Below are 26,769 nucleotides of genomic sequence, written 5' to 3' on the forward strand. Positions count from 1 at the left end.
CCAAAAGCTCCAAGTCACTGCTGTAAAGGAGATTCACATGGGACTTCACAACTGAAAAGTATTCAGCCACCCAGCTGAGGGAACTCTAGGTGGCATCTGTAATTCAGTTCCCTTGCAGGAAACAAATCCGTTTTGCAAAATGAAGGCAGCCACTGCTGTTAACAGCCACAGCTGTTATACCATTTTTCAAGTCAGTTGAAAGTGAATAAAGATGTGGAGCTATGACCAGAACCTAGAGCATACAGCCAGTCTCCTTGGAGTTTTACAGTCCTTGAAATGCACCTACCACCATGTAGCTCATCTCTCAAGTGGGGCTGTGTAAATTTATTTTAGCAGTTAAGACAGACAATGAATATTTTTGATGCTTTTCTTTGCTTTTTAAGTTATAATATTCTAATGAATTAGGTTTTCTAGCATTGTAGGAGACCTTTCTGTTGATTACATTGCTGGATATGTACTTACACTAAGCAAGGATAAATCTGTGGGCAAGAGGATCTGCAAACTGCAGAAGCCAAAACATGCAGGTGTAAATTGTTTCTGACTTATGTGATGAATTGATTGTACCAGCTTTTATTATTTTAGTGTCAGAAGTGTCTGGATGCAGCTGTGGATCTTTTCTCCACTCTGTCTATAGGCAGTGCAGTGCCTAATTCATAGGAACTGGCCAGCATCAGGTGTCACGCAGCACAGTCTGATGAAAAACACATGTCTATGGAGGTTTAAAGGAAAAAAAAGGGGGGGGAGAAAAAAAAAAGGCATATTACACATACTACAGTTTTGACTTAGTCACGACATTGTGAAGAGAAAAAGACTACGCTCCCCTCCTTCTCCCTCTCTGCTTCTGCCAACAAAGAACTTCTTGTTTCACTTATTTCCCAGAAACAGCATTAGCCTTCCAACAAGGTCAGCAAAAAATGCTGCTTTTCAGTTTGGGTGCATTTTGTTCCAAAAATCTGTAAAGTATTAAACCAGAAAGTTGCACTATCCCAGTGTACAGAGAGTCCTTTATTCAGATTTCTGGGCTGAAAATAGCTATACAGAAATTTCTCAACAGTTTCAACTGCTTAGTTAAATGTGCATATCATAAAACTTAAGTTTCCTGTCTTTAATGCTTCAAGCCTAAAAAAAAATCCTGCAGGTGCAGCATCAAATGAGTTAGCTGCTATGAATTAGCAGAAAATTGTTTAAAAGATTAGAGATTTACTCTGTAGACATGTAGATTTCTTCCTTTTAAAAAATACCTGAATTAATAACAATGAACAAGAAACAGTAGAAGCTGCCTGACTGGAGCAGCAGCTTACATGCTAATGACCAATTACTGATGACCATTATTATTTAAAATAATAATTGTATGTTGTTTACTTTTAATTGTTTTGTGGAATCTTTAGCTTTTACATTTCATTCAGTTGGAAACTATGCAGATGACATTCCACTCCCGGGCTTGCACATGCTTCGAGTGCTAACCAAGCAGAGAAATGCTTACACCAACAGAACTTCTTTGCAATTAAAAATTAACAGATTTGGCAAAAATACCAGCATCTCTTTTGAACACATAAATCTTTAATATTTCAGATTTACTAGACAGTAAATTGCTGGATTAAAGGTGTTCTTTGAGACATGGATTTAAGTTAAAAAAAACTGCTACTTAAGTTAATTCCTGTTAATCTCTACAGCTGATACTGACTGCCCTTAAAACATGAATAACCTAGTCCTTTTGAAATCTACTTCATAAATTATTTCTTGAAGGCTCTAATCGCAAATAACCAAACACATGGTTGACAAAGAGTCAAAGCATGCAGTTGTGTCCACAGAATGGGCAGATACCCTCTGCTGGGTCCAGCTCTCCCATAAATCTTACTTCATTAGCCAGAAACAAGTCCCACATGATTCACACTGACCACACCTGAGGGGTGTCAGCTCCTTTCAGGATAGCCAGTAATTAAAAATGACCTATAAGGGAAGCCTATCYACTGTGCGAGTAGTGTATGGAGATGGGTTACAGATGGGGAAGAATGTGTCCCTCCCTGCATTAAGTATTTCTACCCAAAATCCCAGCCAAGGCAAAGCCTAGACTATGCCATGTATGTTAGTTATCGCGAAAACACAAACTACCTATTTTAAAACACCTTGGGAGTTTGTGTGGTCTTATCTTCAGGGACTCACTTTGACACTGCAACCAAAAGTACATTTTATCATCTCCAAACAATAGCAGCTACACCTCTTTTATCAGGCGGGATGTGGAAACTTTGGTTCATGTGTTTATTGCTCTTAGACAGGATTACTGCAGCTTTTTATTGGTTGGATTTCCTGGATGTTTCAAAAAATGAAAGCAGGTGCAAAGCGTCGTAACCTCAAAGTCATGTCCAGAACCAATTAAATTACCCTGAGCAATATAGCTGAAGGCCAAACTTCAGATTCACAGATGACTTTTTGCAGCACACAGAGCTGTCAGTGTAAGGTGCTCTTTACGGCAAATTCTGTTGTTTAATACACCCCCTCTTGCACCACCTAGAGCCAGTGTATTTAACTGCTAGAACCAGCTGCCTCTTGATCACCTGGCTCATGTTTGCTGGTAAATCTGGATGAAGGAGCAAGCTCCTAATGGAGAGGTGTTAACTTTTTTGTCAACAAATAAATAATGAAAGGAGAGCAGATTTCTTAAGGTATGTCTAAGAATTTCAGTGAATTTTTGCTGTGTGCTTCTATCTCAAGCACCAGCACTCTAGGATGTGGTATCACTCAGTCACACTATTTGCCTCTGATAGCGTGTCAGTAAGTGCCCTACACACTTCACAGCAAATAGGGCTGGAAGGAGGTTATAAACCAAAGCAACAAGCTGTACAGAACAGACTGTATTTTCCATCTCCATGAGAAGCATAGCAAGGAAAACACATGTGTTAGTAATTGAAAATGCAGACTAGAATTCAGACCTGGAATACTTAAATCCCTCTCTTGTAGGTGGCATGTGTTCAAAAGAAAACCTCTTTACCCCCCCCCCCCCCCCCAATTCTTACAGTACTGAAAAATGCTAAGGCAACAGCCAGAGCCATAGTCTTCATTTGCTAAAAGGTTAAGAAGCAGAGCCATCCAGAAGGAAGGTTTAACTAGCCATGCGCTTCCACGTCTCGTGCGCCGTCTGCAGGGCGCTGGCACAGCCCCGTGGGGTTCCCGGGCCAGCGGGGCCGGCGCGGCGCCAGCAGTGTCACGGCTGCCCGGGACGGTGCAGCCCCTCCTTTCGGCCAAGGCAGCTGAAGAACAGAGCCAGTCTAACTTACTGTGCTCACATGTTGTTTAAACTGGCACATGAAGTGTTCGCAGGCATCTGCAACCTGCTCAGATTACCACCATCTTGTAATTTCTTCACCTATGAAMACCTTCTACATTAAATTCCTTTTTTTTTCATAATAAAATGATTTTTTATTATGAAATAATAATTTATTAAATTATTAAATTATTAAATTAATTAAATGATTATTAAATACATCATTTTTGTAATAAAATGATATTCCCATTCAGGATGGCCATTCAGATAGACTGGAAAATGAGGAACTGTGATGCTGAATTTAATAAAAGAGTGCTGAACACTAACCCTACTGTGATAGCAGATTTGCCAAGGAAGTGTCACAGCACAGAATACCTTCAGAAGGACAATAAAACCACATGGAGTTACCAATATGTTCAACTATGTTGATGAAGTAGTTCTTGATTAAGTAAACATGGACACAGTGGAAATCTTTATGTATCACTTGTAGTACATTAGTGTTTAGGAGATTCTGTCGGAGGTGAGATCCCACTGCACTAAGGGCTGTGTAAATATATAAGGAAAAAAAAATGGTGCATCATCTATAAATATGAGAGGTACTTAATGAAATATATTCTGTATTTGATGTGCTACATTTTGAAGTCTGTGGAAATGTCCCTCTGAGCACACAAAGTCCCTTCCAGAAGAGACTCAAACTGAAACCCTAAGAGTATTATTGGTTTCCATTTCTAGTCCTTTGTATTGTGAAAACAAAGAAACAAAAAAGACCTCCTTTGAGTTTCACTGTACAAATATTTCAGTATAGGAGTGGGCTTTCATTCACCTCCACTCACAAATGTGGGGAAAAAACATACCACCCAGATTTTTGGGATTTTCTCTGTTTTTCTTTTTTTTTAATTGCACTGGATGAAAGCATCCTACTGCTATTCCTTACCTCCATATTTCCTCAGCATTGCCACAAGGAGGCCGCCCCAGCGCAGCCATGGTGTGCACAGCACGCGCAGAGCATTTGCTGGCCCTGGCACAGCGGGTGACACCCGAAGCACCACGAGCGCTGGGCGCCCGCGCGGCTCCTGCTGCAGCGCCTGTGCACGAGGCTCCTGCTCCCGCTGGGCGCCCTCGGGCGCAGCCGGCAGCAGCCTCGAGCAAGGCGCTGGCAGGGACCAGGCGAGAGGAAGGGCCGTGCTGCGCCCCGGGGATGCTCAGGGCGTTCAGTAAACTCAAGACAAAATTAACTGGCTGTTTCATACGGCTGCACCACTGGTACTTTCACCACTGATAGACAGAAGTTTACTGAGGTTTTCTTGGTATGTGATGAGAATCATTTTCTTCAAATGTAGAAAAATTAAAACTGCTAGAAATTGAACTGCAGAAGTGAAAGAAATTTGCCTTCAACTGTATATGAGTATATGAGAATGTTTTCTTCTACTTATGACTTCTTTTTCTTTTTTCCCCCCCACTAAGGCTCCTATCCTATCTACTAACATTCACATGAATGTTAGTAGATGCTTAAAGCTAAGCATGAAGTGCAGAACAGGAACACTGAATAAATCATTCCATTTAGAGGAATTCTTCAGGTAATTCATACTATAAAATAGATTTTTCTACAGTAAGTCTATGCTAAAATAGAGTAGCTTACAGTGCAGAAACTAATTATGAAAAAAAATAAAAAAAGGAACAGCTTCCACCTCTGACCCAAACACATACAGAAATGGCTGCAGACAGATTCCCTGAGCAGCACTTTGCATAGTGAGTGCTGAGAAAAGCATTGAGGCTTGAGGGAGCCTWAGAGCCAATCTGAATGGAAACACACAGGAAGAGGTTATTATTCTATATCCAATGCTATGGCAAAAATTTGTCACTGACGCTCCTAAATAAAATGCATAAGATTTTGAGAACTTTACCTCAAACAGTGCCAGTTCTCTTGCTGCCAACTCTACTGAGGGACAAAATTAAAAAAAAAAAAAAAAAAAAAAAAAAAAAGGAAGTGCAGAACATGCTGTTTGGCTTGACAACGGAATCAGAGCTACTGTTTCTGAAGCAAAAGTTACTTTTGCCAACAAATCTAACAACATACATTTATTTAATGAAAAGTGTCTCTTCTATTTTTGTATTTTCACCAGAGAGATGTCATCCAGAACTCACCCAGGTTTGGCTGGGACATCGCCATGGACCTCTGGGGCATCGGTGTGGAAGTAGCTGCAGGATGGTGGCTCATGTGATTCAGCGGCTGGTTCATAGTTTTTCGAGGATCTTGCCATGTTGTAATTTTTTCTATATGACTAAGAAAGGAAAGATAAAACACAAGATTAGCAGAAAACACCCAGCTATATGTATATGCATGGCTAGGCACAGGGCCACAGAAGACCCAGTTGTTTTTCTTATTTTATAACCTCCCATCTAACCCTAATCCACTTAAAATAATCTATTTTCTTGTCACTGATTTCATCTTTTAACAATTTCTTTCCTTCTGTGCTTTTGTCTCTTGCCATTTTACCTCCTTATGCATTATTCCTGATTACTTTTACACATTCATCATCCACATAGTTCATTATTGAAATCTGTTTACTCATATTTTACCAGCCTTTCTCTATACAGTCAAGCTTATGCCCACTCCTCATGCAGCAAAATACAGTCATTTGGCTGGGGCAGACTGTCTCGACAAAAGAGGTGTTTTTCTTGGTTTTATTGGGCCGCTCTGGCTTTGCCTTTTCCAAGAAGATCAGCAACACTCCCATTGCCAGAAGGTGCAGAACAGAGCCTGGAAATTTGTTACTGAACTCAAACTCCCCACTTCTCCCACCCATGTGGGCACTGCCACTACCGCCACCGCCACCTCACGTCTCCAACCCAGCTGGTAACAAGCAGGTTTCAACCTGCTGCAGCACTACCGTGTCCAAACTCTTTGAAGGCAACCTCTAACATCAGTGAAAATAACAGGAATCGCAAGCAGGATGAAAACAAGAGGTATTTTCTAAAGAAAGGAAAACAGTGGCACTGCTCCATGTCCATTTTCTGTTTCTAGTATTTTGCACTCAATGTACACTCTCCAAATTGCAAAGGAAGATCACGCTTTCTCTTCTACACCTGTGTAAAGTCAAGCGTAGAGCAGCTAAATCACTTCCCTTCTTCATCACTCCTAGAGCTCTTCATTCATGTTATCATTAGCAATGAAGTCACCTACCTCTTCTTCTCCCCAGCATCAAATATTTTCACTGTCCCTTCACTGTAAATTTTTCTTGTTTTTTTTTTTTTCATTTTTCTCTTTAAAATTAGGTGCAGAGCGGCACTCTGAATTAAAGATGCTGTTATAGCATTAGGGCAATGCTCTCTCCAAGTCCAGTTTGTGCTTAAATGAGATTTTTATTTGAAACTCCATTGCTTTGTTCTGTGGTATTCTAACTGAAAGAAAGCTGTAATTCTACATCAAAGGGCATGAATTTTGGGATAGAAACCTATATTAGAAAAAGTTATTCCCAAAGTAGTAAGAAAAATGTTTTTAAACATAAGCTTTAGTGGTTAATTAAACACTGCCTCCATGAAGATTTATGGGAACAGGTTTTTCACTTCAAAACAATTTTTACAAACCTTTAAAATTTATGCAAAATATAAAAATTTCAATAATTATTTTTTTCCTCTAAGGTTCATCTCTAGAAAATGAAAGCATAAATTCCTGTTAGGAAAGTGTGAAGCACAGGTCAAAGTATTTATGAAGTCAGTTGTATTAGGCAACCCATAGCTTGTCTGAACGTGTCCTTCACTCTGACTACGAATCTGAAACCTTAGACTGTGGCTGCCAATTATGTGCAGTGCGCAAGAGCAGGAAGTGCTCTTAACAAAAACACGTTAGAAAACCAAAATGGCCAACTTTAATATTCACTTTTGTTATCTCAGTTCTTTCAGCATTACCACTCCCACATTTCACGGGCACCGAAAGGCAAGGAAATACGATCATCCTTTTCCTCGCTCAGGTGAGTGCTGCACACACAGGGAGCCAAGCACGGCGAGTTTGCACTGAAGATCTGGACATTCTTCCTATGCACATGTTTGGAATTTTTGAATTGTTACTCATATGTACAAAAAGGCTCTTGATCCACATTTTAGTTGTTCTGACAAGTTTTAAAAGTGAAACCACCTAAGCGATTAACCAGCAGTTTCTGTTTAGCTTCACAGAGACAAGTTACCCGACGGGCCACCTCGGAGCAGGCGCAAGGCCCTCGCGGGACGCGCATGAGCGCAGTGCTGAGGCCACAGCCGTGGCCAGCGCACGGGCGCCGTTCCCCTGACGGGCCAGCGCGGCCACGACAGCGTCCCCAGCACCAAAGGCACCTTTGGGTTCCTTGCAAAGCCTTGGTGCACCGGCCCAGCTGTCACAGGCGCCACGAAGGCGCCAGAGAACGCGCTGGAGCTCGGCGCTCTTGGGGAAGGAGAAGGGACCCAGGCCCAGGCCACGGCCGCCGCCATGCAGGGCACCCAACCATGGCCCCGCTGCCGCGGTCTTACAGCAACAGCGCTGCCGAGGCTACCGCAGCGCCCGCCCATGGCACGTGGAGCCGGGACATGCGCAGATGGACCTGCCAGCACGAGGAATGGCCATGACCTCCTGGGCACCCAGAGCTGAAACCCCTGCCCCGCAAACACGCCTCACAGGAGGCTCCTCAAACCAGCAAGCGTGCGGCCCACCACAGCGCGCACCGACAGCCACTGCTTTGCTGCCTTCCTTGTTTTATTTGTATTTGCTACTTCGTTACATGTAAGAATTGAAATATGAAAGTTTTAAGCAATCTAAATCTAAATAATTCAATACAGTTATTACGATATGCAAAAATACAGAGACAAATGAAAAGTAATTTGCTATTCTGAGTAAACAGCAGCAAATAGTTAACTTGGACAGTTAAAATAACAAATAGTTAACACGGAATTCCTCATTTCAGCCTTGATCACGAACCACTGAAGTTACCGGGGACTTTGCCACAGATGCCAACGGGAGGCAGATCAGACCCTTCCACATTTCCACAGCTTCACAGCATAGCAGATAATCAGGAAAGAAAGGAGAGCTTGGGTGCTGTTAGAAATAGTTTATGTTTTTTTTATCTTGTACTTTTAATTCTGTGTCATTAGGTTTACTTCATTGAAACTACACAAAATCAGACCATATATATGCAGCATATCTCTAGAAAAGGAGAAGATACAGGACTTCATTAGCATAAGTCATTATAAACGTTATTCAATAACATAAATTATGTAGTTGGAGCAAACATTTCCATTATTTCAGCAAAAGATTGTCTAAATAGTGACTCTACAAAATCTTTCTATGAACACTGCTATTTTAATATTATCCTCAGTATACTTTAAATGCCATGGAGTCAAGCAATAGTTATTTTTTGGGAAACACATTTGTCATAACACTCCCTGCTGAAACACTTGGTTTCTGATCACCAAATTAGGATGAAAGGAGCTGTGGTTCTGTAAAGGAGTTTTTTTCCACGTTGTATCATGAGCCAATTCTCCACCCCTTTCATGTTATTTAAAATATGCCCACTGAAAATGTCGTGCCTACAGAGGATTATGTGGACGGGCTCCGTCATTTTCCTTCTCTGAACTATGTGCCTTTTCCTGGCCACCGACGCAGCGAGGCAGTCAGTACTAAGCCAGCACAGAACACGGAGAGACACATCATCTAGTGTCAGTAAACAAGGAATTGCTTCCTAAGCTCATGCCTTCCTACAGTGCATCACTACTGTCCTGAACAAAAATCATCACAGCCTGCAGATTCCCCCCTTATTCATTTGAAATGAAAGATGCAAATCAACTTTATTAAATCAAGTTTTAGTAAGATCGGAGAGCCTCTTAGAAGTGCTCTCCAATCTCACATATAAGTGCTTGTAAGAAAGGATAAAAATGTTGTGTAGATTGTCATGCAAAGCAACCAGCCATGAAACTGCAGCTGAAAACTAATGCYGCTTTTGTTCAAGCTCGCTTTTTCTCTTTTTATATAGAAAATGATCAGTACTGTAATTACACATGTGAGAAGAAGGGCCATGGCAGACATTTGGCAGAGCTTCTGAACTGACAGAAGAATTGAAAATTTGATCAAAAAATGTAAGGATCAGAGATCTTCAACTCTCCAACTGCATAAAAAAGCCCACAGGAATTCTCTGTGTAAACATGGTAAGTTCTCAGCAGCTATAGCCAGGAGCCACGAGTGCCCTTGCTTGCCCTTGCTGGTGCCATCCTGGCAATGCACAAACATAGCTTCTTCATTAAAAACATGCAGACAGAGCGTCTGAAACACAGCCCTCAAAAATGCCATTGATATTGTGATTCAGGATCAAGTAATGGCTGGTTGTTACTAGAATTCATTGTGATGACCACAAAGCCCATCTGCTTTTATCTAGTTCTTAAAAAAAGAGCTGCTACAGATCAGACAATGCCTATTTAACAACTTCAGATACTAGATGTGCAAAAGCAACAATACTTTAAAATTAGCGCTAAGATTTTAAACTGAAGCGTTTGATTACAGTCCTGAAAGGCTTTTTCTCCCTGCCTCAATATTTGCATTGTTTATATAAACCTTCCTCCTTTAGGCACTGGGAGCTTTTAAAGGTTAGATTAACTCCCTGCAGAAACAGGTATTGGCCTATTCCCCCTTGAAATGACTAGTTAAACTAGAGCAGCAGCATTTGGTCCAGCGTCTTTTTATTCATGCAAAGACATTACAGAAGTTATAGAAATTAGGATTCCTATGGTTCTTACAGCCTCCTGGCCATCAGAGCTGACCAAACTCGATGCAGAACAACCTCTTTTCCATAATGCCAGCAGGTAAAACACTGAGCTTCACCAAAATGCAGAGTACCCCGCTCGAACTCGGGCTGGATGCACACCCATGGCTGGGACGGTCAGTGGGAAGGGGCTGCTGTGCAGGCTGGTGGGTCGGTGCTGCGGGGCCCCTGTGGAGGCCCTGGCGGAAGCCCTGGCGGAGGCCGTCACCTCGTGTGGCCAGGAGCAGCGCGAGGCCCCGTGGGCGCTGCCGGGCGGCCCTGGGGAGCCCTGGGGAGCTCTCTGCCTTCCTCTCATGCAGCCAATACCCAAGTCTTCCTCCCTCTAGAGGGAGAGGGGACCAAGCTCTGAGGGCCATGGGCAAGATCACAGGTGGCACCAAACCCTTCACTGCTGCTCATGTCAGTCTTGGAAAAGTCATTTCATGTCTACAAGTGAAATTTCATGTAATTATGGCCATTTAAATGCTTCAACTCTGGGATAAGTATTTGTACACAAAAGAATATGCTGAGAGCCCCCAAATACTCTTATCCTGGACTGTATCAGTCCATCTCGTCCTTGTTTTATTTCTATTCCCCAAAGGACATTTTTCTTGGCTATATCACACAGCTCGTAACAATGAAATGGAAAACAAAGCTTCAGACAAAGGCCAACAACACAAACTCCAGTCACGCCTTGGGCTGAGCTCAATTACTGGAAGGTTCAAGCTCAGAAGACAACAGGATTTCTGCTTGCAGCATCTAAGCTTTGCACTGGCCAAAGGTCAAGTATTTAACCTGCAGAATTATGGAGAGAAACAGGTTAAATATTGAATTAAACCCTGGGCTAGGTGGCCCCTGAGGCCCCGACTAAAGGAGAGTTTTACCTGGCTTATCCATGGAACTGCCTTGTTAGAAATCACTGAATACACTTACCTGTGGTATAGGAGCTCTAKTTGGGAATGTATCCTGCCAAACCACACCTAATTTAATACTTAATTTTATACCATTCAGTACTAACAGCGGTATTGCTGTTGTAAAATGTAGAATTTTTCACCTTGTTGAAACAAGCTATAATAGAAAATACTAAGTTCTTCCAAATGCTTTTAACATTTATTTTTCATAAATCCTAAGAAAAAGATAGCTTTTGAAAGTTTTTCATAAAATAGTTCCAACAGCTCCAATACTCCAATAGCCCAGTAGTTTCAAATAGGATTTAAATATTTTCCTTGACATGTTTACTTTTGTTTTTTTCCATAAAAGGAAAGGGTAGAGGAGAATATGAAATGGAACAATAATACAAATTTTGTTTAAAGGCATGTATGAATGAAATACTGACCACATTTAAATGCTTTCTGCAACAGGTATTATATACTGATTGTTCAAACAAAAATGAATCTGAAACCCAGTACCAGAACAGTTGACAGAAAGATTAATTTTATCAGAAAGCTGCAAAATTACTGATTATTGCACAATGTTTTCTGTTCATCACCAACACACATTATCCAAAAAGTCAGACTAACAATTTGAGAGATAATTAGTGAAATATCTTGGCTATAATTTTTGTAGGCAAATGACTGTTGGATGTACAGAAATCCAAGGAGCAGCTGTCACAAAACTGAGGACATCTTGGCTAATCATACACTGAAGATTCACCATAAGTAGCGGGAGTAACTGCTGTCTAGAAAAGTTGTTAACTCTGTAAGAGTTCTTTTTTTTTTTCTTTTTTTTTTTTTTCAGACTCTCATACTGGGAGATTTAAGCAGATATAGTATTCAAATATATGGTAAAGCAGCTCCAAAACACATGTGCAAACTCTGACTTTCAGGTTTCTCGGAAGTAACCTTTGCATCTACGGTTCTGACAAACCCTAATGCCACAGCTGACCCACAACCAGGTCTTCATGAACAAGCAAGAGGGGAAAGAAGAGACAGATTCATTTCAACTTTTTTCCCCTCCCATCATCCATGATACTAAGGGAAGTCATTATAAGTACAGAAAAAGTTTTGAAAATAGGATTCCCTTCAGTGTTTAGCTGGGGGCTAACACTGTTCCTGCTTCAGTCAGGGAAATTGAAGTATTTGCAGCTTCAGGGATAGCAGAGGTGCACAAGACCATCACACAGAACATGTCATTACAAATGCTGCCCTGGAGCTGCCCAAGCCAAGCCATGGCACTCACGCCCACGTCACACAGCGCGCAAGCTCCCTAAGCAGTAAAAGGTGTCCTGGAGTCGCCCAGCATCCTAACAGTTTGAAGCGAGGCTGGAGATGTAAATAACCCCTCGATAGACTTGATGCTTCTCTTCCACCTGCCTTACCCAGGGCTTTTGTTAATTGTCTCCTGGCTGGGTGTCTGCCTCCCGCTTTGAGCGGCTGGTTCTCCCCACCTGAGCTATGGCTGCACGCGGCATTTTTAGCTGCCGGGCTCTGATCCCTGCCTTGCACGGCAGCCTTGCCAGGGGTCAGTGCAAGCCAGCAAGCAGCGGCATGGGAGATCCCTTTCTGTTGGTGCTCAGCCCAATGATAAATGCACCTCAGTGGTTCCTGTCCCGGGACCATATCCTTTTCTAGCAGTAGGAAATCCAGATCCTTCCCCTTCGCCTAAAAAGCTGAAGGGGAACAGAGGAGAAAGGCACTGACTGGAAATCTGTTATTCCGTAAGGGTGCTCTCACCGGAGGTGACTTTCAGTTTGGCCAATGCGGCCGTACTTGTCTGGGGCCCTTATCGGGGCCTTTATCAGGGCCTTGTCCCAGGAGGAAGAGGAAAGGGGGGTGGAGAGGGAGCCACATGAAAGCGCCACCGCCCTGCGGGGCAGGGGAAGCTCCTGACTCACCAGCACCAGCAGCCCACACGTCCTGACTCGCTGCTGCGCCCGAGGGGGCAGCTCAGAGCCCCGGGGACACCCGGCTGCCCGCTCCCAGCTCAGAGCCCGGGGACACCCGCCACCACTTCCAGCTCAGAGCCCCAGGGACACCCGGCTGCCCGCTCCCAGCTCAGAGCCCGGGGACACCCGCCACCACTTCCAGCTCAGAGCCCCAGGGACACCCGGCTGCCCGCTCCCAGCTCAGAGCCCGGGGACACCTGCCACCGCTTCCAGCTCACTGCCCTGGGGACACCCAGCCACCCGCTCCCAGCTCAGAGCCCGGGGACACCCTCCACCCGCTTCTGTCCGCCCCATGTCAATATGCGCTGGGAAATCTGTCTCCATTCCACCAGCACAGCCACATCAGTGCCCAAGTTTTTTTTCTCTCCCCCTCTGTTCTGTGCACGTAAAAAGGGGAGGAAAAAAGGAAGCTCTGTCACAAGTGAGACTCCATATGAAGGGCTCTGGCGGTGTGTGATGTGGCAAGCACACTTTTATAAAGCTGGACAGTTGCATTTTTAGATTTAGGAAAATTGGGCCACCAAATCCCAGCCTCTTTGGTGAGCTTGCTCATGTGCTACCGTGCAATTTCTGGTAAAGCTGGATCCAAACTGCACAACAGTGCAGTAACCCCTAGCATGAGGGATCCAGCAGCAAAAGGGAAACCTTCAGGGCTGGAGGATGCACCTCAACTACTGCTGCCATCCTGATAAGCCTGACAGGGCAAATGATTTACTGTTTAGTGAAAAATAATTTTTAAAAAGTGAATTTGGAACATTTGTGATTAACACTAGTAAGAAAACACAAGAGGCATCACAATGGCTAGAGCACCAAGTCCTAACATCACCCTCCTACTGGCATATCTAGTAGCTTAATATATAATTAACCTGCTACAATATTGTCATCTGCAATGGAAGATTTTACTTTCAGAACAAAATAAAGAAACGTGACAAGAGCGGTGGCGAGATGAAGAGTCCCAACTTCAGTCTAAGCATTATATTTCATTCTAGCATCTACCAGGTACAATGTTCAATTGCAATGTGAGAAACAGGAGAATGATAAAACTGTCAGTTTTCTTCACTTAGATTCCCCAGTGATTCTCACTGCTATGGAGGTGGCAGTGCTAGAGATAGGAAAATGGGTGTTCTTTTCATCAGATTTTTAGGTCCTTATGACAGGTGGGAGAAWATCTTTAGTAAGAGCAAAAATACATACATATTAACCAGAACTTGTTTTTCAAATGAAGTAAAAAGACACACAGCTAAATGATACCAAATTGTAAAATTGTTGCCTAGACTACAGCATTTTCCTTACTTGCACTTTTGTTACTTATTTTTCATTCCTAATCATAATTTGCTATCTAGATATTTCATTTCTCTCCTTTACAAACTTTTCAACCCTTTTTCTGATGAGTTCACATAAACCTTGCCTAATTACAAGCCTAATTACAAACCATGTCCACAGGGCAMAGCGCACAGCGCCCTGAGTCTCCATCACTTCCTACAGGCCCAATCCCTCTGCCCTCGCTGCAGATGACACGGTGTTCTAGGAACGGCTCCACGAGGTGGTCTGTGTCTGTTCACCTGTGCCATCAACAAGGACAGACGGAGCCACAGCCAAGGAGAGCTACCTGCCGAACTGCAGCAGACGCGGGGCGAGGGTCGCGTCGGAGCCGCGCGTGCCCGGGGACACGGTCGCAGCGCCGGGCCCTGCCAAGGTGGCCAGGCTGAGCAGCAACGCAGACAGCAGCTCTTCGAGCCTCTGCCTCTCCTTGCTACACACGTTCCCTGCTGGGAATGACACTGAGACTGGGAGTTGTGCATGAAACGGAGACCTGGAGCTGTGCATGAAACGGAGGCTGGGAGCTGCGGGCGCAGAAGCGCGCTGGGCAGCGCAAGGCCGCCAGCAGCCCCGCGCTGGGCTCGGAGGCATGAGCAGGCGGCAATCGCAGAAGGGGCCCACGCACGCAGGCCCACGGTGCCGCGGCAGGGCCCGAGCGACTCCCGGCCGACACCGGCGTCGGAAGCAGCAGGACCCGGACAGGATGGGCTGAGCCGCTTGCCGAGCCGGAGCAGGGCAGCCCCGCAGCGCTCTGCGGCTCGGGGCAGCCCGTGACCACAGCGACTGCTCTCCAAAACCCAAGGCCAAAKAGGGCTCGGAGAGGCAGAAGGGAGCGGGTGGGCAGCACCAGCAGCATCCACAGCTGCTGCGCGGTCAGCGAGGAAACAGCAGYGCTAGGCTCAGCCTATTTCATACTCACTTGAGATCTGGGCATTTCTGAAAGAGGAGGAGAGAATGGGAGAGGCAGATGAAAATGTTCTACTGACATGCACACTAAAATGCTACATGAACTTCTTACTGTAACCAACTTTACAGCTCCTCTTTCCTAAAGGAACAGGTTTTGTCTATTCTTAGGGCATTCCCAAAGCACTCACTGGCACTTCCTCCAGCATCCCACAAGCCCACATTTCCAGCTGCTGCAAAGCGCTCCGGGTGGCCCCTATTTATATCACTGAAAAAATGGGGGTAGGCAGCCACWACAGCTGTTAAATAATATTTTTTAAGTTCAGTATTTTAATTAACTACTGACATAATCAGGAAAGCAAAAAACTTGCTTCATTCCAAACAAAAATATGTTAGCAATGTTTTAGAAAGTGTTTGTATACATAGTATTCACATGGAGAGTGCACACTTACAGCTGCATGCTAGTGATCTGACTTACACTATTTGTTTTACTTCAAAGTTGGAAAGAAATAAATTTTTATCTTCTGTAATATCTCTAGCAGCACAGAAATATATTAAAAAACAGTATTTCTCAATCACTTCTCTTTTGAAACTGCAGAAATTAGTAACAGTCAATAGCTCAAACATTCATTTCTGTAGAAGGTTCAGGTACAGTATTTTCACTTACAGATTTAGCTAAAAACATTCATGGCACTTGTTTTGTCAGACACTGATAACATTTCATGAAATTTTCATGAAGCTTTAACAAGGAGACACAGTGTGTGTAATTACTTAACTGACTGAGCCATGAATATAGCTTTCCTATTGCATGTCCATTGTAATTTCTAATCTTGAAGCTGGAACATTACTTAAGAATTTGAATATTTATTAACCTATGCTAAGTTCTAATTAAAATAACTTCTTTGGTGAAAAGGGTTGCTCTTTTCCTGAATTTGTTTCAACAGTGTTTGCTACTGTGGGGAGAACTTTAAGAATGTCCCGCTAAGCTTCCTCCTAAGTGACTGACGCCATTGTTAGTATATGCTGCCGACTTAAAAACATTAAACTAGTTATACAAATGGAAACAAAACACCCTTTGAGTTCTATTGACAACTTAACCTTTAGAATTTGGATGAAATCCCAATTCTTAAGAGAAAGAATAGAGAGTACTGAATGAAACTATTATATGTAACATTGTTGCAGGATTTTTAATATATACAACTGCTCCAATGCATTTGTTTGGTTGATGAGTGTTTGTACCACTGAAATCAAAGATACATATCAATGATTCTATGAAATATTCATGTTTATTTTATTTGGAGATTGATGTAAAAATCTTAAAGCAAAATATTCCTTTGTTAGGGACAGAAAATGTTATTTTACTGTTAATGAAACTGTTACATAGGTTAAAAATGAAAAAAAATATATATTTATTCCACTTGGGCTAAAGGGCTATACTCATGTTTTGATGTGAAGCTTTCTTTATATTTAGAAAAAGAAAAACATTGAAAGTTAACACATTTTTAAGTAATCAGGATTTATATGAAGGGAATGTAAAACAGAACTGTTTTATAACAGGAAAGGGAGAAGCAGCCCTATCTAATAAATATTATTTTTCTACCCAGCTGGCACTTCTAGACAATTATGGTATTGTACATACATTAATTATTTTAACGTATCCTGCATTTTAAAATATCCTGCATATCCCAGATATTTATCGCAAGTTTTGCTTTCACTGTATCAGAGAATGGCCATTAATGTTTCCAGAGAACTGTACATTTTGCAGGTACACAAAGACACAGATTTTTTTCTCTAGTTCTAGTGTCTTTCGGACAAGAGGATTAATGAGGTTGAACTCATTATTATTAATCTCAATAAAACTCTGATGTTTGTGTTACTTAGCAAAGGTTTTCAGTTGCAGAAACCCACTGCTTCCTGCTCTGAAAACCAGAGCAGACACATCTTCCATCTAGTCTACCTTTTGTTTCTGGCATTGTCCAGGAATCAGCATTTCCTAAAAACACAGTGAAACAGCATTACCACAGTCCTGGAATTTCTTTCCACAAACGCACAGCAGTTGTTCTAACTTTTTCCTATGACAAGCTCCCTTTTTTCCTGTTCTGCTTGGTCAGAGTTTCCAAATGATAACACACACAGCCTCGAGGAACACGTTTCTCAGACAATTCTCCACTGGAAAATGAGCACTGCAAAACACCCACGGGGCAAAGCGAGGCCTYGCCGGGCGACCCTCCGAGGAGCAGCGACAGCTGGAGGAGCCATCCCAAGATGTTCACAAACACCGCCACAGACACGCAGGGCCAAACTAGGCCCTGAAATAGTCGGTCTCCGTTGTCGTGGCAGCCGCTGGCTTTTCCTCAGTGCCCAACATTCATAATTCCTTCAAACAAGATGTAGAGCTTGTCAGTAAGACTGTAATTAGTTTGCCAAAATCACTTCTGTAAAACCAYTTGCTCCTAAAATTTAGTTACAATATAAGAAATTAAAAATAGAGTTTAGGAAAAAGCTTCATTCACATAGGTTCCTCCTGGTCATAGATGTAAATATTCAGGTGAATAAAATCATTTGGATACATACTTGGATAGGGATCTACAGCAATGGTGGTTAGAAAGTAGGTAGGATTATTCTAAATTTCACCCTCCGTGCATAATGTCTCAGTGTTTAGGAAAACATTTTTAGTTACAGAAAAGTAACTAAATGAGGCAAAACAGTCAAAAAAAAACAGTCAAAATGAGTTTGTGACTGCCCACAAACTCCCAAGTTTCATCAGCAAACTACGAGAGGGCGTGAGGAGACGCAGGGCGCCTGCTTTGCACCCACGGCCAAGGGAAGTCGAGGCCTCTCGCGAGGCCCCACGCCGCTCAGCGGCAACGCCGTGCGCAGGGCCGTGGCATAAACGAATGAACAACAAAAACTGACACTTGCCATGGAAAATAGAGCAACCGCAGTTTTCTCCTTCTGCAAAGACTATGAAGAAATCCATTAGGATTCCTGTTATCCAGCAGACACCTTCACTTTCAGGACTTGGAGAAATTGCCTATGAAAAACAGGCAAAAACCTGTTTCTCATCAGCAAAATGCAAAGTTATCTTCTCTACTATCCTGGAATTATCCATCTAGGGCTTCCTCAGAACATGTAAAAATGTCAAAGGTTCATCCTTTACATTGCATATGAGCATGAGAAACATCTCACTACCTTTTCCAATGAATGACTTACTGGAAATGAATTAAAATTGGTCATTTTTTCTTTTGTTTTTCCTGTGGATTAACTTGTTTAATTACTGCCTTGCCTTAAATTTTGAAAGGTCAACATAGAGAAAAAAAAAATGAGCAAAAAAAGTTGTTCTCAGCCAGCACCAGTTACCGTCTTGTGCTGCTCACAAAACTTCTGCCTCATGGTTTACGTGCTGTGAGATCCTCAGTACCTCACTCTACTGAAAAAAAAAAAGTGGGACTCAGGTTATAAGTATCATTTTCAGGAGTTTCTCACAAAACTCTGACTTCCAAAATATTGTCTCCCGCGCTTCAGAACATTACAGTACCCAGAGGTCAGGCGGTATCCTGTTTCAATTATTTTTTTTCTTTACTGTTTGTGAGGGAGGTTACTAACTAGGATGTGGATTTTTTTTCCCTACCTTACATACAATGAGCTGATTAGTTCCCAGGGAAGGAAAGGCAGCACAAACAACCATTCGAATCACCGGAGCTCAGAAAGTGGCCTTCTGCAACCTCTAACCACTGCGTGTCCAGGAAATCCTGCCAGACAGTCACTGTTTGCAAAGGGCTGGAATATACGGTTGTTTGCCATCAAAAACACGAAAAGCAAGATCTGGTTAAAAGACTAAGTCTTTGGCTAAACGAAATCTTTCCAAAATAAAGAAATAACGTCTGCTAGCTGCTAACTGACCTCAGATGAGGCAGGGTGACATTTCTGCATTGCTACTYGCTGCACCCAGTTCAAGCATTTTAAAAGAAGGCCAGAATTTGAAATGAGGCTTAGCTGAACAAAAGCTACAGAAAAGCACTTATTACACCGACTATAGGGCAAAAAAAAAGAAAGGGCATTAAAAGAGAGTGTCATAGTGTGATGCTGGAAGTCCAGCAGAAAACAGATCAACCAAGAAACAAATAAATTTAAAAGTGGTGTGGGAGAGAAGGGCCATATTATGCACATCAAGGCAAGCACGGACTCGCGCCAGTGCAACATCTAATCATCTGGTTATTGATAGGAATTACGTGCATGACCTAGCTCTCCTATTTTACTCTTAATTTCTGTTAGCACCACTAAAGACAAGGTGTATTTTTTTTAAGATTATGAAATTAATATGCAAATCAGAGAGAAACAAGATAACCAACAACAGCATCACCAGCTGGCCTCCACATAAAATACATCTTATAATCAGAGATCTTTGGTAGATCTCTATTTATACACAATTTACATAAAATTGTWTAATTCATAGACACACGTGAGTTATTGGTTCTTTAAACAATAACTTAGCATGAAAACATGGAATGAACAAAACTGAAACAGCAGCTATAAACTGTAAAACAGATAGTAAAATTATTTTACAGTAAGTAAAATAATCCCTGTCATGTARTAACGGAAACACCTGTACTTCCCATTTAGGAGTATCTGCTCCTACGATCGTGTTTGATGCTCGTGATACACTGGAAATTCTTTCCCCCCACACATTTGAGACTGTAAGACATTCTTTTTACTTGGTACATGCCTAAAAAAGAATAGAAAGGAGGGCCAGCCTCAGTAGAGCCCAGTGTGTAAGTGGCCAAGTCCACTGCCCGTTCAGAGACAAGAGGCCGCCACGTCGATCGCTTCCCTCCGCTTGGCACCAGGCRTAGAAGCAGAGGCAGGTCCTGCAGGACGCCTGTGCTCACGGCTCATGCGTCACGGACGCTTTGAAGCTCCTGGGGCTCAGAATGGAGCACRGGGCTCCCGAGCCCCACGGTGGCGCCGACAGCCTGGGCGCCGGGGTCCCGGCCGGAGAGCGCCCGGCAGCGCGGGGCCAGCGGCGCTCCCGTGGCCGCGGCCACGACGGCAGCGCTGCTCCCTGTCACCCTCGAGGCCATGCAGCCGGCAGTGCTGCTCCCTGCCACCAGAACGCCCCGGCCTTCCTGACGTTCCTGGGGCTTCGTCGGGACACCGATGCCGAGCACACACCCACGGGGACTTGCCCTAGCACGGCTCACAGGAGCGTGATTTTATACAGTCAGGAATGCTGGAGGTTGTATAATTTTGCTTTAAGGGAGAAAGATAAAGAGCAGTGGTTACTGTGGCACTCCTTTTTTAACTCTCCATTTCTTCCAGCATGCCGTCCSTCTACTTTTGCATATGCAAGATGCCAGTGGCCGTCTCCAGCAGGCAGCAGGATGGGAGGGCAGACCTGCACAAAAACCTTGCAAAAGAACCTGTATTTTTTCTCCAAACTGAGGAGAATATGGATTTAGGACTAAGCTGTTTCATAGCTAAAACAGCCGTGCAGTATGTCATTCATAGCAATGTCATTATTAATATGCAGACTTCTTTCAGTCCACAAAATTAACTGGAACATTTCGTTCATTGATCACATAATTTCATTTCAAAAAGCCTGTAAGTCATACATGGTCAAAATAAATAAGTAAATAAATAACACTTTTCACARAAATTTACATTTATTATTTTTTCTTGCTTTAAAAAGCACTTAAGTTAGAGCACTAAAATATTGTCACAAATACAAGAACCACCAGTTATTTTATATTGCCTTTAATGTAAATGGGCTCAGAATCTGCAGTCTGTGCCACTCAGTTCAGTTTTTCTGCAGCAGCAGTTCTGTGTGCTGACAGACAACCAAGCTCACCAAGGTGCAGACTGCCTATTTGCAGCACAAAATCTTTACTTTGGTCACAGTTAGTGCTGAAACGGCTTTATTTTAAGGTTCTCATATTTATTTTTTCTTACAAATTCATCTTAAATTGGTCTTAAATAGAAGGTTCAGATAATACGAGGAAAAGTAAAACTGTGATGTCCTCATAGTATCTGTCAAATTGTTACTTTTAGTTTACTTTTTAACTATATAAATTAAATGGTGAGTAACAGTATGAATTTCTTTTCCAGTCTATATTCTTTTCAGTTTCCTGTTTTTTTCTAGAAAAATGAATCAGGCATTTGTTTCTCCAAGATAAAAAAAAAAAAAAAAAAAGACTGAGAACAATATTGTTCTGGTAGAGACCATCCTGACAGAAAAAGGAAGCGTTCATGAGACAATATCCTCTGCAAAAGATACCCTTTTAGTAAAGCAAACCAGACAGTGCCTCAAAACTATTCAACTAAATGCAAACATATGATTGTATGTACAGCAAAGGCAGCACAAAATGGAAACTGACCGTGTCCCATGTATTAATTACACCCCATTTTACATGCCTTGCAGGGAACATTAGATTTCTCTCCCACCTCTTAACGTAACATTCTCACCAAACATCTCATTTTCTCCATTACAAGAAAGATGTGCAGTAACTGCTAAAGAAGAGCATGTAAACAAAGCAGAACATGGTGGCTGTTTTGAGAAGTTTTTGATTATATGTACATTGCACCAGATAAAGGAAGCAATTAAATCAGGCAAGTTTTGTCACTTATTTGACAGGAAAATCAACCTAAGTGCCTTTGTATCTGGGGGAGCGGGGATGGAGGGACGCGCTTCCTCTAGGTAAAACACCATTTCTTAGAGGCAGACACGGGGAGCACTGCTGTTGTGAAACGAGACAGGCCCACAACAGCACTGCTGTTGTGAAACGAGACTTAAATGGGATAGACAAGTATATGGCTATATTTGGGTGATAAATTGGGCTAGCAGATCACATTGCTCAGATTAACTAGCTATTGAAGCATTCTGCTTTTTATTAATTTATATTAAAGTGATATAGCAACCTAAATTCTGAAAACGTCATTGTTCTCCTCATGCTCAAACAGTGCTGTGATTGCGACCAGCCCCGTAACGTGCCCGTGCCCGTCCAGGGGGCTGCACGTGCACAGCAAGCAGCAGCGTCCCCGCTGCTGCAAGGCCCAACAGCAACACCACTGCACACAYCTCCCCCCTTCCTTCCTTAGGCTTGCTTTACCTTATCTTATGCTCATAGTAAGTCCAATATAAATTCATTCTGTTTAGCACAAAGGTATGAAGGGATAAATAAAACATTTTTTCTAATGGTATGCTTCACAATGTACTCCTATTCATTTATTTCATGCATCTTTAAAGATGCTTATACTCTTTCCCAAAGTCTCTTTTCAGTAGCCTAAAATAACTACCCTAGTTAATTATAACCAGTTCTATCAAATGAAGTACTTGCAGATCCTAAATAACAATGCTATTCTCATGAAGAGTCAAATATCCATTTGTTTTGTGCATACTTSTTGTGTGGACACATTCCATCTCTGAAAGAACTCCACTGGAAATCTGAGGGACAAGAAGCTCCACAAAATAAAAATTTTAATGTTCACAATATTACAGCATGCTCAGAATTTTTTTTTTTCTCATGTAAGATAGGACACAGAAAAAAAGCCCTGAAACCTACATTCCAGCCGCTGCCAAACAGGAGTTATCCAATACTATGTCCTAGCTGGATGCAACAGATGGAGACATCAATGAGCAAAACCAACGTATTCACCACGTTGACAGAGATATTTGAACTAACACCCTAAGCCGGGCTCCTGTGGTGGAATCCCAGGCAAGAGCTCTCCATGCTGCGGCAGCTGCTGAACAAGCAGCACAGACCTTCCCACCCCGGCTGCTGGCACAGAGAATAACTAGTCCTTCAGGTACTAAAAATAGAAACTCCAAGGGGAAAAACCTCAAACATTAAACTTTGTGCCTCGCTTCAATAAACGTTAACCATTGACAACCAGCTATTGTCTATGGAAGCCATGCAGTTTGTTACCTCTCAGATCATACCCCATAACCTACCATTATGAAAACCACACTGGGATTTTGGAAGCCTCACTTGCACAAATGACAAACACTGAACAACATGAAAATAGAATAAAAGCTTACACCAATACCCTACCAAAAGGATAAAAAACACTCTTAYGAATCCTTTCTAACCAATGGAGGAATGCATTTTCACACAATCTGTAGAACTGGTAAATCATTACAGGGGACTTAAGACATCACAGATTGCAAAACAAAATTCCTGTAATTCACTGACAGAGTAATAACGAAGTTCCTGGTGGGTGGTTTGTCCACGCTGGAGATGTCAGCTTTGTGCTAGGGAACTGACAGGCTGCAATAAAAACTACTTAGAGGCATTCCTGACCTTCAGCCCCACTCCTGCCCACCCCAGCACTTGCAGACAGGATTTAAATGCAGTCACAGCTACAGTGCACCAATCCAAAGGGACAAACCGTCCAGCGAGGCTGCAAAGGGAACGCCAGGAAGCAAAGCGGAGATGCAGGCATTCCGCCAGGGCCCTTCCTGAGGACTGCTGCGGATCAGCGCGCCGCYGAGCGCAGGCTGCCTGGGCAATGCACTGTGGTGCCCCACGGGCGCCTGCCCCACAAGCGCCCTGCAGACGCGGCTGTAGGCACCAGGCCCAGCTCGGCACCCGGCACCTTCGAGAGGCAGGAGGACCTGGACACGGCCTCYCGCTTCTGGAGTCGATCTCGCCAACACTCCCTTAAACAAATCCTGCCCACCAGAGCAATCAGCGTCATTAAACAGGGATTTGTTGAATGCAGCTTTTCATTTGCAACAAGCAAAATCAGTGCGTCTATCACTAAGCCAATTTCATTTGGCGAAACTTGCTTTCAAAGAGAAAGGTCTCTTTGTACTGGGAAGTTATCTAATTAGATGTCTGCAACTCTTTCTTCAGATTATGGTGGTGATAAACACATTTTTACAACCTATCAGAACAGCTATGTCTGTGTCTTTCCATTACATGTACTTGTTTTTTCCACTGCCTTGTTTAAAAAAAAAAAAAAAAGTCATTAAAGATCAAGCCCAGCAGCACTGCTCAAACAATATGAAAGGCCTTTGTTACTGTCCTTTGAAAAAATAAAAACAAAATCCCAATGATTAATTCAAAAGTAAAGCATTTGCTCAACTAATAGTATGATACTGAAAAGTATGATGCTGCCTAGTATCTAAGAACTCCCAGAGAACTTTATTTTCCCTTTCCACGTGTAAATTAAAAATAAGATAAGAACCAGAGTTCCTTCCCAAGGGTGGAAAACAGACAGAACTGTTGCTGCCTGACCTTCAGCRGACGCTCTGCTACAGTGGACCACACTCACAACGTGGTACCAGCAACTGGCTGCAAGTGCCTTCCCCGGGCTGTCCAAACAACTCAGAAACCCAGGGCTGTAGKTTTTTTTTCCCAACGAATTTAGTGCAAACCATAAATTCTAGTTTAGTATTGACACCAGTATTAAATAAGCAGCACCAGAAATATTCATAACTAGATACAAGTGATTTTTTTTGTTTATTTTTCTGAAATGGGACTGCGTAACTCTTAATACAGTGATTTAAGACTTTTCTAGCTGCAATCTTGGGGAAAGCATGAACAAACTTTTTTTTTTTAATTCTGAGAATTCCATGAATCTCAAATCAGTAGCTTTCCTAGCTCTGATGAAATGACTTTTGCAACAGAGACACCTTTACTGACTCACCCCAATGTTGAACCTTAAACAAAAACTTAATTTGTCCAAAGTATCAGTAACTTAATTTTCCATTTCCAATAAATAGATAAGCAATCTCATTAGAAATCTCCTCTGCTCTAGTTATTCAAATTCACATGTTACCAATGCAGTGACTTGCAATGTTACGACTTCAGCGATTCTCCACTACCAGGAGGTCTTTTAGGAACAGGTAAAAACAAGATGCCCAAAATAAACCCTGAAGAAGCAGAATCCACCTGCACGTCTCAAAAAAGATGAGTTTGGTACCAAATTACAATCTGCCATTTGTGTCAGGTGAAGGTTGAGAGGCAGTGACGGCAGCGAGGCCTCCCCTGAGCAGGGCCTTTGCCAAAGGCCTGGCCGTGGGGGAGGCCATCAGCGACTGTAAAAGCAGTCACAATTTTGCCTAAATATATATAATAATTGCATTATATATCATATGTATATAAAATGTACATTTTTTCACTAAAATGTCAAAAAAAACAGGAAAATGTAATGTCAAAAGCAAAAAAAATCAACGTTTTGTGAAGCACTCCCACGCTAAATGCTGCTCATGAGCTCAAAAATGTTGACCTTTTGCTGTCTTCCCCACAGAGCTGCACAGTGGTGACCATCAGAGCAGGCTGCTCTCATTCACGGATGCAAAGTCTGCTTTGKGCGAGCACCCAGACGCCCAACTAGGTGGGCAGCAGCACTGGCAAGATGCTGCAGGAAACGCATCCACACGACCCGACTCCCAGAACGGCTTAGGCTCTAAAGGAAATTACACAGAATAGATACTAAGAGAGGAAAGTTACTTCTGCCAAAATTGTCCAGTATCCAGAAGATGCAAACCCTTTCTCAACTGGTGATTACTTTYAGTCCTGGAGATTTTGGAAATACCACGATTTGTGAAAAATTTGAAAAGTGGCATTCACATTTGTACTTTAATGCATGCAAAAGTCTTCTTAGCAGCACAAATACTACAGATCAGCTAATTTTTTAGATGACAGCTCCAAAACCACATCCTCCAACTGACTGACAGGTAGAGAGCCCTTTGAAAATACGGTCTGTAAATCCAATTCCAGCCGGACCATCTTCTGAGTTCAATAAAATCCATTCCTTGCTCTGCATTGAAAAATCTTGTCCTATCTCTAAACATGTTTTGGGTGTAGTTTTACAGAAACTACAAAATATAGTTTTTGTAAATAAGCCTGCAGAAAAAGGATTTAAAGAGCAACCTGCAGGCCTCCCGAGGGATTCTGATCTCCTGCTGCTTCAGGAGAGGTCCAAATTCCCGGCAGCTGCACCATGATACTGCAGGAGCTGCCATCGGAGACGCCTCTGTGGACAGGCAAGCTCTGCCTCCACCTGGAACAGCAGCACTACAGAACAACATAACCTCACCCTGTGAGAAAATCCCAGGAACAAATACTTAGTATTTCCTCCCGCGCACTATCTGCTTCAATATGCAGAACTCCTTCCTGGAAAAGGACATAACTTGGTCAGTTCTTGCTCAGGCCCTGCACGACCCATCTCGCCGGCTTGTGTGCAGTGTCAGCTTGTGCCTCGCAGTCCTTCCTCGCAGGGGCTCGTAAGAGGCAGCAGGGCTGGCTCCCCTGGTTTACAAATGGGAAATGAGGGATTCCGTACTCTCCTGGGAGTCGCACTCACTGCAGCACGTCAGGAACTGCTGCCATTTCCTCCAGCCCCAGCTGCCTTCCCAGGCAATGACCTGCACTTCCTTCTGCGCTCGGGCTGCACCGCGCAGCGAAAAGCTAAGAAAACACACCAGTCAAGACGAGGCTTTTTGCAAATATCTTTGTAGTATTTGACACTGGCCTTTGGAGCTTCACATAACAGAAATCTCACAGTTTAAATATGATTTTTAATGCAGTAAGCAGAATAAACTGCAATAAAACTCTTAAAAAAACAGATGGAAAAGTTTCCTGACATAAGATTGTGTGTTCATTTTGTGATGCTTACACCACTAATGAATCCTT

General features: G+C 42.8%; 1 protein-coding gene across 1 annotated transcript in view; it reads right to left on the bottom strand.

Moving 5' to 3' along the window:
• The window catches only part of WWTR1 (WW domain containing transcription regulator 1), a 30,709-nt gene extending 10,498 nt beyond the window's left edge, over positions 1–20,211 (bottom strand). The window contains exons 1-2 of the mRNA XM_026045201.1: positions 20,038–20,211; positions 5,408–5,642 (exon numbers count right to left, since the gene is read on the bottom strand). Of these exons, the coding sequence (XP_025900986.1) occupies positions 5,408–5,642; positions 20,038–20,211 (409 nt within the window). The remainder of the gene's footprint in view (positions 1–5,407; positions 5,643–20,037) is intronic.
• Positions 20,212–26,769: the final 6,558 nt, after the last annotated feature.

The sequence above is a fragment of the Nothoprocta perdicaria genome, unplaced genomic scaffold (assembly GCF_003342845.1).
Source record: "Nothoprocta perdicaria isolate Ctin4 unplaced genomic scaffold, notPer1 scaffold_4, whole genome shotgun sequence".
NCBI lineage: Eukaryota > Metazoa > Chordata > Aves > Tinamiformes > Tinamidae > Nothoprocta > Nothoprocta perdicaria.